At 44.6% G+C, this 15904-nt stretch overlaps 1 protein-coding gene across 4 annotated transcripts in view; it reads right to left on the minus strand.

Annotated features, from left to right (window-relative positions):
- Positions 1-9971: 9971 nt before the first annotated feature.
- Positions 9972-15904, minus strand: part of Hsd11b1 (hydroxysteroid 11-beta dehydrogenase 1) — a 42406-nt gene continuing 36473 nt past the window's right edge. For 2 of the 4 annotated variants that reach the window (NM_008288.2, NM_001044751.1), the window contains 2 exons: positions 11954-12097; positions 9972-10560 (listed from right to left, as the gene is read on the minus strand). In NM_008288.2, the coding sequence (NP_032314.2) occupies positions 10343-10560; positions 11954-12097 (362 nt within the window). In that variant the 3' untranslated portion in view covers positions 9972-10342. The remainder of the gene's footprint in view (positions 10561-11953; positions 12098-15904) is intronic. The other 2 variants (XM_030249832.1, XM_006497228.3) reach the window with 1 other exon arrangement.

Here is a 15904-nt window from a genome sequence, read left to right on the forward strand (position 1 = left end):
AAAGGGCCAGTCCTGCTGTTCCAAAGCTGCAGGAGCACCATGACACAGGGCAACAACAGGATAATTAGGAGGAGTCCCAGCGAGGATCCAATATTGCTGGTGTGGCAGAAGCCAGAGATCTCTAACCAGACCAATGTCTCCTTGCAATGAACATTTACAAGTGAAGATGTGTGGGCAGAGGGATATACTGTGGGACACACGGTGACATGGGACACACAGTGACATACTACAGCTTCTGTGATGAGATGTTTTCTATGATGTGCATGTGTGTGCGTGCATGTGTGTGTGTGTGTGTGTGTGTGTGTGTGAGTGTGTGTGGGTGTTCGAGAGTGCTTGTGTGTGCCAGTGAGAGTGCTTTATTTTGGGGAAGTTACAAGGGCAAAGGACAGATATGAGGGAATGGGGAGATGAGAAGGACTGGGGTGCATGATATGAAAATCACAAAGAATCAATAAAAAGATTACAGGGGTGGGGGAAATAATTTTGAACCAAAAAACATTTTTTTCTACAGCAATACTGATTGCTATCAAAGATAGTCAAAGAAAAAATCAATATGTTTATGAAGTAAATCTGGCATTACCAGAAAACGATATTTAAAGAGTAGAGTATTTATTGGCATGTTTTTATGAATCTGATTGTAGATGTTTACAAGAGAAACCAAAACTAGATAACAAAAGACTTTGAGTAACCAGGAGGAAAACTCTTAATGAATCTTCAGCAACTATAAGAAAATAGTTGTTTTCATGACCTAAAGGGCTTTTTTAAAATAAAGATTTACTTATTTTATTTATGAGTGTTCTGACTTCAGAAACACCTGAAGAAAGCATCAGATCCCATTACAGATGGTTGTGAGCCTCCATGTGGTTGTAGGAATTGAACTCAGGACCTTTGGATGAGCAGTGAGTGTTAACATTTTGTCTAAGCTCAGCCCCACAGTTACCTGGCAACAGCCAGGTATGCCTGACTCACTATAGAAGGGGCTGCTTACCCCCCCTCCTGCTCTCTTGCTCTTGTCTCCTTGCTCCCTCTCTGTCATCTTGCCTCTTTCCCCCCTCTCCCCATTCCCTTTCCCCCTCTCTCCCTATTCCCTTCCTCCCCTCTCCCTACTGCTCATGGCTGGCCTTCTCTTGTCTTCTCTCTCTCTCTCTCTCCCACTACTACCCTCTTGACTCCCCTCCCCATGCCCTGAATAAACTCTATTCTGTACTATACCTTAGTGTGGCTGGGCCCTCAGGGGGAAGGGATGCCTCAGCATGGGCCCACTAAGGCACCCCCTTTGCCCATACCTGACTACACCTCCATAGAACATATCCCTCCTCTCTTTATCTTTTTGTAAACTCAGCAGTCAGCGCTCTTAACAGCTGAGTTGTCTCTTCAGCCCTGACCTAAAGGTTTTTTAAGATAACAACATGGTCAACAGCATGAACTCAGGGCTGTTAGACTTTGGTAAATTTTATTTAAACTTTACCTTGTGTTTTACCTAAACATTTATGTCAATAATCTAGGTCATGTCTCACTATAAAGTAATAGTTACCCACCAAAACGCCTCTTAAAAGTAGATCAACATAAAAAAAAAACACCTTTTTTCTGTTAGACATAGAGAAATAGACTTTATAATCTAGTCTTTTATCACTGTAGTAATATTCAGCTTTTTAGAATATTTTATACTTTGCTCTAATTGTAGCAAAGTTTATACACACTTCTTTGCCAAGATTCATCCTCTGCTAACTTCTGTGACTTGCTCAGAAGGTATTTTTGAAAAATATCTCCAAAGTTAAAAGATCAGGTTGTGTGTGTGCAAGGCATGCCTGGGTGGGACATGGGGATTTGGGGTGGGTGAAGCTGCCCCACATGGTGGTGTAGTGGTGGACACATGTCACACATTTATTGAGACTCACAGAACATATAACAAGAGAGTGAGTCCAAGAGTGAATTGGCCTCTGACGGATGTGCTGATAGTGTGTGAAACTCTTGATACAAGGGAAGGCTTGGGGTTGGGGTGTACGGGAATGTGGAGTTCTGCTATGAACCCCAGACTTAGCTAAAAGGAACACCTATTTACAAAGCCACAGACTTTCTGATGTCCTCATGTCCTTACAGGTCTCACTCAACAGTTACCCATGGGCCAACCTTGAGCTACTAGTCCCTCCTTCCTTCCCCTCCTAAGGGCTGGGATTACAGGAAGGAGCACAACCACGCCACACTTGAGGCAGTTTTAATACATGGGCTTTGGGGATCATATTCAAAGTGTAGCAGCTGTGCTGGGGTGGGACTGAGATGGTGGCCTAGAGCAGTCAAGCTGAGGAGAACAGTGGCCCAGAAGCTCTAGGGAAAGGTTGGTGGTTAGGTGAGAGCTCGCTGTCCCAGGTGGGAAGTTGTGAGTCACCCCCTCAGACTCCCTTTCTACCCATGCATAAGGTCTTTGATGCCTACTACTTACTCAGAAGAGGGAGTCAGGCTGAGTCCCAGCATGGCCCCCAGCATGTGCTGACAGCTGGTGTGTGTCGAACGTGTTAGCATCCTAAGAACTGTGTCCTGCTCTGGCTGTGTCTCCCTGTGCCTGTGGCTATTATGAAATAAGTCTCAGCTTGTTATGAGTTGAGTATAAAATGTCCCAAAGGCTCGTGTTGACCCTGTCCTCAGCTGTTTGTGCTTTTTTGGGACGTGTTGGAATCTTGAGTAGGTGGGGCCTCGTTGGAGGAAGCAAGTCATTCTGGGTACATGGGACAGGGTCATATGTAGCCCAAACTGAACTTGCTATGTAGTCAAAGATGACCTTGAACTCTTGACCCTCTGGCCATGACAGACCAATGTTGAGATGATGCTCATGCCTAGACTGAAGAGCACCTCTTGTCCCTGGTCTCGTCTATGTGTCCTGTCACAGTGGGTGAGCAGCTTCACTCTAACATGCTTGTGCCATAATACTCCATGTCACCACAGCCCCACATCAAGGGCCAGGTGCTGTGGATATGAACTTCTGAACGTCAGTCAGAACAGCCTCTCCCACTCTGAGGGGTTCCTTCCTTCTCTTCCTCCAGCTTCTTCTCCTTCTCCTCCTCCTTCTCCTCCTCCTCTCCCTCCTTCTCCTTCTCCTCCTCTTCCTTTTCCTCCTCCTCTTTTGTTTTGAGACAAGCTCTCACCATAGCCAAGCTGGCCTTGAGCTCCTTATGTAGCCGTAGTGCCTTGAACTCCTGATCCTCTTTCCCCCACTCAAGTGCTAGGATTACCAACATGTGCTACCATACCCAGTGTCCGGGGGGTTATTTTTTGTCCTGTGCTGTGTCACATGGATGAAAATTCAAATCCAGGAATGCTGATCCTGGGAGATGAGAGCCAATGAGAAGGAAGGAGGCTCACTCAAGGGTCAGCATTGTGGAAAGGCCTCTGAGGGCCTATTAACCTCTTAGTTCCTCTTCAAACTCCACAGCACAAAGGTCTCTTATTCAAAGCAAGTGTTACCTTTATGAAGTTGTTATTTTCTTAATAGTTAACATAATTCTTTTGTTCAAAGAAACTTTTTGTTAAAAGATATGGCTGGCCTCAAGGTATAATCATCACTAACTGTGTATGATAAATGAGGGAAGAAGAACAGGGAGGATGGACTCTGAGAGATAGCATCAGGAGGGAGTATCATGGCCCATGAGGCCATCTTCCTATGTCTCTCTCAAGCATCCAGTGTGAGACTCAGCTTTCCTTTTCTCTGAAATAATAATAAGATGCCGCATTGCTTGCTGATATTTTCATTGGGAAACAAATTACTTTTAGAGCCCACCAAGTGAGGCTGAGCTTTTGCACCAATGTAGGTGAGAGGTGAGTGATAAACATCGGGGTTTCATGCGTGACAAGGGAAGTGCAAGCTGGCATCCTCACATACAAGTCCCTGTGGTAACACAAACTAGCAAGGACAGGTCCCTTCAAGCAGCACCTGTCCTGTGACAGGGATTTTGTGGGCTGGTACTGATGAAGCTGTCACACCCACCCATACTGAGAGATGGGACTGATAGCTAAAGGGCTGGGAAGCAGATTAAGAATCGAGTGAAGACTCTTAAGAGGACTTCTCAGGTGTTGGGTTATATAGTTCAGGTGGTAGATGCTTGTCTGACATGCAAGAGGTTATGGTTTTGATCCTCAGCACCACACACACAAGACATGGTGGTGCATGGTGGTGGAGGCAGGAGGATCAGAATGCATGTATATGTGTACACACACACACACACACACACACACACACACACACTGCATTTTGATTACACCCTAACTCCCTCTCATCCCTCTTCCAGCTCTCTGACAGTCCCTCCTCTCCCAACAGGCCTCTCTCCTGTTTTCATATCCTTTTACAATTTTTGTGAGCTACTGAGTTTAATCAAGGTTGCCCACATGGACATGGCATGGGTGTGGAGCTCTGGACTTGAGCATGGTGTACTCAGAAGTAAGCTATACCACTAAAGACAATGACCTGCCCTCCACTCAGCAACCATCAGCATCCAATTGTTCACCTATGACTCATCCCATATGACGTCTGAATGTTGATGGGCCCAGTCCTGTGCAGGCCCCAGGCAGACAGCTGCCGCCACAGAGTCAATGAGGGCAGTAGCCATGTCATGCCCAGAAAATGGCGTTTCATAGTCCTCTTTCCTATCCTCTGGCTCTTACACTGTGTGCTCCATTTTTCATTGTATTCCCTGAGCCTTGGAGGAGATAGAAGTGCCCCATTTAAGGCTGAGCATTTATCAGTCACTTATTTCTATCACTGACTAGTTATGAGTCTTTGCTTTACACATTACCTGCTCCAGAGAAGCTCCTCTTACTAAGGCTGAGACCAGCACTAATCTATGGCTATAAGTACTTAGAAGGAGGTTTACCCTTTAAGAAAACCATAGTAGTAGGTTCCTTGCTAGGGTCTACGAGATCCCCAGCCATGGGCTTTGGACCAGCTTTACAATTACTGGGTATGAATTCCCTCCTGTGGACCAGGCTTTAAATCTGATCAGAAACTGGTTGGTTACCTTCATAATAGTACTACACTACACTGGTGGGCACATCTTGCCTGGCAGGTCAGTGTTGTAGCTTGCAGGGTCCATAGTTGGACAGGACCATTGATGGTTTTCTCTCCACAGCTCTGTACATAGCACCTTCTGGCACTATGAAAACTAGCTAGCAGGGAGGAAGTTTCTAGATCATTTGTGGCTTGATTTTGATGCCTAGTACACAAGAATGTACTTACTATCTACTACATTCTACAGCAACAGAATCTTCCCTTCTGATACAGTTCTGGTGGGCAGCATAAGCAATGGGAATAGGCTGTGTTGTTTGGGGTTTCCCTGAACAATAATTCATAGGGAGGTATCTACACCTATGCTGAAGGTTCTAGATCTTCATGAGTGACAGTCATTTGGTGATTCCCACTGAAAAGTTGAGCACTTGAAAATGGGCTTTGCAGCATTGATCTTCCTGGACAAGAGTATCCTGTTATGAGAAAAAAAAAACATGCTGATAAAGATGGTGGAGTTTTAGTGGCATGCTAATGAAGACGGCAAGCTGTGGGGTGTGGATGGCTTCATTCTCAGACATACTTTTTGAGTCCTTCCTTCTACATTCTAAGGAAAAGCCTCATTAAGAAAGAGATTTCTTCTGTCAGGTGTGGGGCAGCACATCTTCTAGGGCTCAGAAGACAAAGGTGAAAGGTTGGTGAGTTAGAGGCCAGCTTGGATGACAGATATAACAAGACTCTGCTTCAAACAAACAACAAAACAAACACAACAACAAAATAAAGCAAGGGGTTGAAGAGATGGGCAGTGTTTCTCAGTGGTTAAGGTAATAATTGTTACTATCTATCTATCTATCTATCTATCTATCTATCTATCTATCTATCTATCATCTATCTATCTGTCTGTCTATACACTGTAGTTGTCTTCAGACACACTAGAAGAAGGCATGGGATCCCATTACAGATGGTTGTGAGCCACCCTATGGTTTCTGGGAATTGAACTCAGGACATCTGGAAGAGCAGTCAGTGCTCTTAAACTCTGATCCATCTCTCTAGCCCTACTTGTTACTTGAAGAGGATCTGCATTAGATTCCCAGCACCTATAGCAACTTATAACCATCTGTAACTCCAATTCCAGGGGATTTGATGCTCTCTTCTGACCTCTGCAGGCACTAGGCATGCATGTGGTGCACATGCATACATGCATGTGTTGGGGTTTTGTCTTTTATGGTCTACTGTAATCTTAAGTGCAGCCCCAAAGACCTGGAGTCTGAGCATAGCCCCTGGGACCCTGCCCCCAAGTTAATTCTGATTGGTGAATAAAGATGCTGACAGCTAATAGCTGTGCAGAAGAGACATGCGTGGGGTTGAGTTTTCCCAGGCTTAGAGAGAGGAACCACAAGGAAAGGAGAGAGAAGAAGAAGGAGCTGCTATGGAAGAAGAAGAACTTTCAGGAGGGAGAGAGAGAGCTGTCATGGGGTAGGAATACAGAGAATGTGGCCCTGTTGACTGGCTAATTGGAGTTCAGAGCAGCCCAGAAGAAATGTAGTAAATAGTATAGGAAGATGGATTCTAACAGCATGGAGGGTAGGTAGCTGCCCAGCTCTAGTGCTGCTCTCTTAGGGTTTTCCTGCTGTGAACAGACATCATGACCAAGGTATCTCTTGTAAGGACAACATTTAATTGGGGCTGGCTTATAGGTTCAGAGGTTCAGTCCATTATCATCAAGGTGGGAGCTTGGCAGCATCCAAGTTAGCATGGTGCAGGAGAATCTGAGAGTTCTACATCTTCATCTGAAGGCTGCTAGCAGAATTCCAGACAGCTAGGATGAGGGTATTAAGCCCATGCCCACAGTGTCATACCTACTCCAACAAGGCCACACCTTTAAACAGTGCCACTCCCTGGGTCAAGCATATACAAACCATCACAACTGCCTAAGGCATATTTAAAAATGTAAAGGCTGTGTGTGTCTTTCATCCAGGAATATAATATAATCCAGGTTAAAGGTGGGGAAGAAACCCTGGGCCAGGATATTAATATTTTCTACTACACACATGTATGCAAAATACTCATGCACATAAAGTAAAATAAATAATAAGAGGTTTTGGGGAACCGAAGAGCACTTATTGTTTTTGCAGAGGATCTGGGTTTGATTCCCAGCACAGACACAATGGCTCACAACCATTTGTGACTTTGGTTTCAGGGAATCCGATGCCCTCTTCCGGCCCCTGAGGGCACTACATGTGCATGATACATGTAGGCAAAATACCCATTTACATAAAATAAGTACACCTAGAAATTGCTTTTAAAAGAAAAGAGTAGCTGGGCAGTGGTGGCGCATGCCTTTAATCCCAGCACTTGGGAGGCAGAGACAGGCAGATCTCTGAGTTCAAGGCCAGCCTGCTCTACAGAGTGAGTTCCAGGACAGCCAGGGCTACACAGAGAAACCCTGTCTCAATAAATAAATAAATAAATAAATAGATAGATAGATAGATAGATAGATAGATAGATTAGATAGATAGATAGATGAAAAAAACAGAATAAAAAAGAAAAGAAAAGAAAAGAGTTTTCACTGACCTCCAAGCAGATTCTGTCTCAGTCCAGTCTTGTCTCTATCCTTAAGAAAAGGAATCTCTGTGCCTTGTCTCCTCCCTGTGAAGGGTAATACTCATCTCTCCATGAGGATTAGTAGCTTGGTCTGATCGGTGCAACAGTGTCAATTCTGTTGTTATTGGGTAAGCAATCTCTTTCTGATGGGATTTGGAGCCTACACCACAGACGGGAATTCATGTCTGGTTCTGTAAACTTGTCAAAGACTTGTGGCTAAGGAGGTCACAGGTCCTAGTGAGGAATGGACAGCTGCTGTTTTGCTCCGTGGATATGATGCACCTATTGAATTGTCTTCTAAATGACTATGTTTATCCTGACGGATCTGTGATGTTGCTGCTTGATTACTGCAGAGACTTGTAACTGGTCAAAAAGCTGACACTAGAGTTTGTGTTACTCCCCTGTTTGCCCAGAGAATATCAGAGAAGAGAGGGCAGAAAGATGGTAAGAGCCAGAGTAAGACTTGAGATGTTGTAAGATGCTGTCTTTCAGTGGTAACATGGCCATGGTACTCTTGAATTCATAGCAGCTGCCATTTCCTACACAAGACATGCCCAAGACTGGGCCTGAGAGCATCCAGCCATGGAGGGAGGAAGGGCTTATGAGGCTCCACCATTCTTGATAGTTGATAAGGGAGGGAGAAACATTTTCTTTTATAAGTGGGATATTTGAAGTGGGATAACCAGTAAGGTGCACAAACTCCTGTAAATAACATCTTCCTCAGGATTCTGTAGGCAAGTCTGATGAGACTCACTGATTCATGAGAGAGAGAGAGAGAGAGAGAGAGAGAGAGAGAGAGAGAGAGAGAGAGAGAGATATGAAGGCATCATAATCATAATGGGGTAGTTAGGAAGGGGGAGGAGATCAGGGGTGAGTATGGAGATCATAGTGCGCTGCTGTAGGCATTTTGCGCTTGTGGATTGGTACATGATCTAGTCAGGACCCAGACCTTACTCTGGTTCACTTCTAACTACACAGGTGTAGTTGGAACCTTCCTGCTCACCTCCACAGACAAGGCCTCCCTCTAAGAAGAGACCAGCCATATGCATCCTCTCATCTCCCTCTTATTGGGGCTGGCAGGCTTAGTCGGTTTCTCCTCCCCCTCCCCATGTTCCCCCCTTCTCCTCTTCTTCCTCTTCCTCTTCTTTTAAATCTGGCACAAGTTCTTACTCAAGCTGTCTTCCAACTCACCATCCTCACGTCCCCATGTTCAGATGGCAGCCACACCTGACTTTTGATATGCTCTGAAATATTGTTCTGCTTAGGCATTGGGATTCGGAGGTAGGAGAATGGAATTTACCTCAAGCTTCCTTTACCAGAGAAGGCCCATGTTTGGGAGAGTTGGATTTTTGCTGAGTGTGCATATCCTCACACTCCCCCAGCACTTTACGTCATTCACCACCCTGCACAGCGCCCAGGGAGGCTGACCTGAATGTCCTACAACAGTCTACTCCTTTGTCTCTTCCACAAATGGGAAGCACCGTCCAGGGGTGACAGGGAGAGGAAGGAGGGAACTGACTGCAGACACTGCACAGTTGTTTGGACTTCTGCACTTCTGACTTATGCTTTTGTAAGCTACACCCCTTTAAAACTGTTAAATTTTAAAAGCTGGTGCGCGCGCGCGTGCACACACTCACACACACACACACACACATCATAGCCCCTAGTTGCCCTAAAATTTGCTCTGTGGACCAGGCTGTCCTTGAACTCATAGCTCTACTTGCCTCTGTTTTCCAAGTGCTGGGCCTTAGAACAACTTTTGAATCTTCCTCTTCCTATTGTGGTTTCAGGGTATTAGGCTAAGGTTGTGGTGCTTATATGGTAGAAGTGGCAAGCACTTTTACCCAGTGCGCCAACCCTATGGCCCATTGGCCCATTTTATTAAATGCCACAGAAATTATCCACCAACAGGTGCCATCTCTTACTTGTTGTGGACTGGTCATATGGCTGGTGTTTGTTTCCCACTGGACTGTAGTCACATGATGCTCAGCAAGTATTTGGTGAATTTTTGTCAAATGAATGACAGGATTTGAACTACAGTCCCTCCTCTCCATAGTTCAGATACTCATTTGAGCATACTCATGCCATGCACAGGTGCCCAGTGAACTCTAGGAGCTGTTAGGTTAAGCAGCATAGAGCAGGCTAAGTCTGTGACTTGTATTTCTAAATGCTTCAACTTCCTGAGTTGCCTCAGTGGTTCATGCCCAAACAAGTGTGGTTCATGCCCAAACAAGTATCATGTGGAGTGTGAGGAACATCTGAAATACCCCGAGACAGACAGACAGGGTGCTTGCCAGAAGGAGGATGACCCCATTTCTCTAACTCATAAAATGTCCAGTCCACAACTCAGGAAATGAATGCGAGACATTTTCATTTGTTTAGACTTAAAGGAATCATGTTGAATAAACTCCATTCATAGTTACTAGTTTTGCATTTACAAAGTTGATATTACCTTTATTATATTTAATGTTACATTAGTTATCATTGTTTCATTCAGTGTGAGGTAAAGCCGATACAACCACTATGTGTTTATATCCATAGTTACAATCAAGTTCACAACTGCAGGCCCCAAAGTGGTTTGTGACATTTATTACAATTACATTTTCACTGTGCAAGTGTTGCAAGAATTTCTCATGATGAGGTGTACCCCAAAATTTGTGTATCTCTGGAAAGATACTTTTGTGGGTAGGGCTTACAGAAGTATCAGGCAGGACTGTTCTAAGACCACTCACCAGGGCTCAGGAGTTCCTAGTTACTTACAAACATGTCCTTATTATAATATCGTAATGAAAAAAATTCCATGATCTTCCTTCCTGGGTTCCCAAGCAGGATTGGAGTCAAAGGCGATTTGTCATAGTACACCTCGCTTTTGCGTAGAGCTGTGCCTTTGATGATCTCCAGGGCGCACTCCTCCTTGGGAGAAGCTTGGGCGTTAATTATCCCAGAGATTTCCTTCATAGCTGTTTCTGTAGGACACAGGAAAAAGTGAGTTAATCCAGGGTTAGAAGAGCTCTCATGATAGAGACTCACAGACTTCTATGGGCCAGGCACAGTGTACTCATGTCTGAGTCCCACAGTCCCTCTGAGGACCCTTAGACAATTGGGTATGTCCAGTGTTGACAAAGGAAGACTGGCTGGCAGAGGTCTGCCTCCCTAGATGGGAATCTGTGGGGCAGTGGAGGTGATAGCTTAGGGGTCCAAATGTTCTCTGGGTGTTTTGATTGGGGTGACATGTTATCATGGGGGTACAGAATGAGGACTAAATAGCTGATGTAAAGTGTAGGTGGCAAATGAGAATGTGTTTTGATAATGATCCACTGCTTTATAGAAGGCAAAGTAGAACCAGGCTTTGGGTCTCTCTCAGTCCTGACCACTGCCACTGAGAAGGGGCTGTGGGTAATTATGCCGTCTCTTCTTTTAACAAGGTCGCATGCATCTCAGGCTGGCCTCGAACTCAATATATATTTGAGGATGACTCTGAACTTCTGATCTTTCTGTGTCTACTTCCTGAGTGCTGGGATTACAGGTGTGTTCTGTCTTACATAGTTTATGTGGTGCCAGGAATTGAAACCAGGGCCACATGAGTACTAGATGAGCAGTCTGCCAGCTGAGCCACAGCTCCAGATCCTCAGCTTCTCCTTAAACAAAAGTTTCTCACAGTCCTAGATATGTGTTTTAGATAAATGTGGAACTACTGCCCTCACTGTCCCCTTTCACCCCTCACCTTTCACCCCTCATCTTTCACCCCTCACCTTTCATGAATTGTCTTAACATGCACAACCCTGTGCAATGCCAGAAGTAGGCACCATAGATGCAGCACAATGTCACTGGCTGTTTTTGTTTGTTTGCTTGTTTGTTTACCAGCATTCCCTGGATGGTGTCCAAGAGCACACTCAGTACTAAGTTCTCCTATTTATTTATTGTTCTGTGAAGGTTCTTTTCTTGTTTCTCATGGCCTTGATTCTTTGAAGAGTACTGTTTCTAAGGAATATAAGTTAGATGTACGCCCTTCTCAGTGTATCACATTGAGGAGTCCATGCAATCAACTTCTCGTCACTGTTGAGTCCAGTAAGAAAAGTATGCAGGTGTTGGGTATCATTTATAGAATAGCAGTGGTCGGGGGGAGTTCACGTGGGCATAAGGATCTCAGAGTTCAATCTACCTTGAGAATGGAAAGGACAGAGGATCAAGCTTGACTAGACTCCACCAGTGAAGGAAGTGGCTCACTGAGTGACAGGGCTGACACTTCTAGCTCTGGTCTCTAATGCGTTGCTGCATCAGGGAGACAGGACCCGCTTTTTCATGTGGTAAGGCTGACAGATCAACTTGGGGTCACTTATTCCAGGGTCTTTTCCTTACCTGTGTCTATGAGGCCAAGGACACAGAGAGTGATGGACACGTTGACCTTGGTTATGTAGAGTTCTGTTCTAATGGTGGAAAAGAACCCATCCAGAGCAAACTTGCTTGCAGAGTAGGGAGCAATCATAGGCTGGGTCATTTTCCCTAAATGATAGATTAAAGAAGTTTGTTAATAAGGATCTACTTTGGCCTTAGGCTGAACAGGCCTTGACTAGGAGGAGGCTGCCAATCCTGAGGGGCCTTTTTACTCACTGAGACCCGTTTCTCATGATTCTCTAAGTTATCCTATGGAATTACATTTTTGAAAGGATAGAAATTAAGTATCTGGAGGTGTGGTAGTTTGAATGAGACTTTGTTGTTTGCCCCCAAAGGCTCATATATTTGCATACTTGGTTGCTATTTGGTAAAATGCTTGGAAGGATTAGGAGGTGTGACCTTCCTTGTTAGAGTAGTTGTGTCATATGGGTTGGGCTTCCAACTCCCAGGCCGGTTTCATTCCCGCCCCCCCCCCCCGCCTCCCCCCCCCCCCCTGCTTGCTCGAGGATCAGGATATAAAGCTCTCAGCTACGTCTCCAGCATCATGCCTGCCTGCTCCCCATGCTGAGGATAGTGGGCTAACATCTGATGCTGTAAGCAAGCTCCCAGTTAAATGCTTCCTTTGAGAAGCATCATGTTGGTCATGGTGTCTCTTAACAGCAATGGAATGGTAACTCTCAACACCCAGCAGCTGTGCTCAAACCTTACTACAGATGGACAGTGTAAGCAAAGAAGCCTAGCATTGCTGTGGCTCCATTCTTTTTACTCAGGATCACTACAGGAATGGGCAGCTTGGCCCAATGAGACAGGGAAACTGTTGGTTTTTCTCAGTTCTTTTCCCTTCTGGGGTTTCTGGAGAGTGACAACCCTCTTTATTTCCTGATGGGCACTTTGTGCATTTATATGGGGCTAGAATTGCTACAGCTAGCTTCCTTGTCCACTGAGGGGGAAACACATGGGGAGGCAAGCGGGGCTAAGAGGACCAAGGGGACACGGCCTGAAATGCATCAGCTTCGAAGCCTGCCCTACATTGAAACTCCAATTCTGTCAATAATTTTCCTAAACGTTTAAGAAAAAATATAGATCCAGAATATTCATAGGAATAATATATACTTAAAATAGGAGCTTTAGAGAGGTGGCCTGGATATAAATTCCAAGTATGGTATTGCTTAGCTACAGTTTGTTGATAACATCATTATTGAGCTGAAATAACCATGCAAAACTCTTACGGACACGGACTCATTCGGAGAATGCTGTTGTTGTCAGCAGGATTAGTATTCACATCTCTAAGTAATGTATGAGCCATTCACAAAGTCAGGTTGGAGCCCGGCGTGATGGCGCACGCCTTTAATCCCAGCACTCGGGAGGCAGAGGCAGATGGATTTCTGAGTTCAAGGCCAGACTGGTCTACAGAGTGAGTTCCAGGACAGATAGGGCTACACAGAGAAACCCTGTCTCAGAAAAACCAAAAAAAAAAAAAAAAAAAAAAAAAAACCTCCCCCCAAAAAAGTCATGTTGGGACAAATAGCTAATTACTTAGGGGAACAAAAAATGCCATTCTAATAAATGAATTTAAACAACAAAGTGGGAAGTAAGAAGTCCAGTTAAAGGGGGGTGAGTGATTTCTCATCTCAGGAGACAGTTCAGGAAAACAGGCACACACGGGGAAAGGAACGATGGGAGGACAGATGTAAAACTTGAAAAGCCTCCAGGTGCTGGAAACACTCACCTTGCCCCTTTTGCATGCAACATCTTTCAAAGAGACCCTTCTTCTAGCCTAGGAAGGCTGTCCTGCCACAGGCAGTGTGCAGACCAGCTTGAACTCATGCCATAGCCTCTTTCAAGAAATTGAAATAAATAACAAAAGGATTCCAATTACTGCCGCTTGGTTTTGAGTGAAAAGGTTATATAAGGCTAGGGCTGAGAGATCCACTTTCAGGCATGAAAAGGGTAAATCAGCTGAGGCTGCTGCTCTCGCAGAAGGCAGGGACGTGGAGCAGAGAACCACAGCAGCTGAGCTTAGACAGATGCTAACTTTCCCTAAAGCTTGTTGTATGTCTCATTTTAAAGTTCAAAGGCTGAATAATTGCTCAAGGTTGAAAGGTCAGTGAAAAAAAAAAGATTCAGATCTGTTTCTAGTGGCTCACACTTTTACACTCAGATTACATCTCCTCTGCAGTTGCCTCTACTTATCTTTTATTATTATTATTGTTGTTGCTGGGCTTCTGCTCTTTATATTCATATTTTCCAGGAATCATGTGTCAAATCCAATTCCAGCCCCACAGTGTTGGTAAAGGTCTCTTTGATCTGTTGTTTAAGCCCTAGATAGGCAAACTTTATGACTACAGTATTATTTTTACTTTCAGGCTGACAGATGAAGGTGTCCATCATCAGGCTTGTGACTCTTAGCTCTTCAGATTTGCTTCCCCGGGGCACTACATCAAATCAGTCACTACAAGCATGATGACATCGCAGTCCAGTCCAATGGTTCCCAACCTAATTGTTCCTAATGCTGCGGACCCCCACCATAAAGCTATTTCTTTGCTACTTCATAACTGTAATTTTTCTACTGTTATGAATTGTAATGTAAATGTCTTATATGCAGGATATCTGATAAGCAGCCTAGAATACACCGATAGGGAATTTCCCACCCACAACCCATACCAATATGATCGACATCACACAGACCTGCTCAGAGGCTTATCTCCCAGGTAATTTTAGATTCTATCAAGACAACTAACATTTACCATCACATGTAGTATAGGGTACCTTTAAATATATATAAAAAATTACAGAATTATTAAGCAAGGGTCAAGTCAGGGCAGCTGGAGCACAGGAAAAAAAAAAAAAACAAGGGAGGAGGGTGAGCAGTGTCATAGCCCCCGCCCTACCCTTTGGAGGTTAGAAACACCTGGGAAGCCAATATTATTATTTCCGCACTTAGATAAAAAGCCTCAATTCAGGTCAGCTTAATTACAGAGAGGAAACCCTTGATTTTCAGGGCTTCAGTATCCCCCCCCTCTGCCCCCAGAGATTCTTGATTTAGGAATTGCTGTTAATGATTGTGAGCCAGAGGCCCATAAAAGAAGAAAATCTGGGGCAGATCACAAAAGCAGGAAAAAGAAGACAACTTCCTGGCCCCTAGCACATTCCAACACAACCTTGGGCATTTAATTCAAGTCTGTTTCCTATTTGTAAATACTTTCCCACACGACATACCACATAAACCACACATGGTGGCATACATGCAATCCCAGCACTCTGGAAGTAAATCAGGAGGGCGGGGTTCAAAGTGCTCCTCAGCTACAGAGCAAGCACAAGACTTCCCTCGATCACACAGGGCCTCTTCAAAAGAAAATGAAAGAACCTGGATGTTTGAAGGAGTTTGTCCTTCTCAGCTTTCTGAAACGTTGTAAGATGTTCTAGATGCAAATGTGGAATAAACTTGTCTCATAAACTGATTAGCATTGTGTGGGAAAGTCTTTTGCTAAAGTTAAGCTGCACATCTTGGCATTTTAACTAGCAAAGTGAGAGCATGCTTAAGACAGGAAGCAGGAAGAAAAGGGTTGAATCATGTCAGAGTCACCAAGTCACATGCATGTTCTGGGAAGGACAGATTCCCACGGAACAGGGTTGGGTGGGCAGGAGAGGAAAGGGTCACCTTGTTCCCAATGACACCCTGTGGGAGCTACTTGTGCAACTGACAGTCAAACGCCTGGCAGGATCAGAACCTCATTAACAGAGGTAATTTGTAAAGAGATTGTCCTGATATGCTTGGAGCAGTTGTAACACCGAGGGGCTGAGAAGCCTGTAAGTATTAGGCTCAAGGTTAATTTCTAGTTAACACAGAAGCAGACACAGAAGCAAGACATATATGCAGCTGATTCTCATCCAGGAATGTTTAGACACAGATAG

The sequence above is a fragment of the Mus musculus genome, chromosome 1, assembly GCF_000001635.26.
Source record: "Mus musculus strain C57BL/6J chromosome 1, GRCm38.p6 C57BL/6J".
Lineage (NCBI taxonomy): Eukaryota > Metazoa > Chordata > Mammalia > Rodentia > Muridae > Mus > Mus musculus.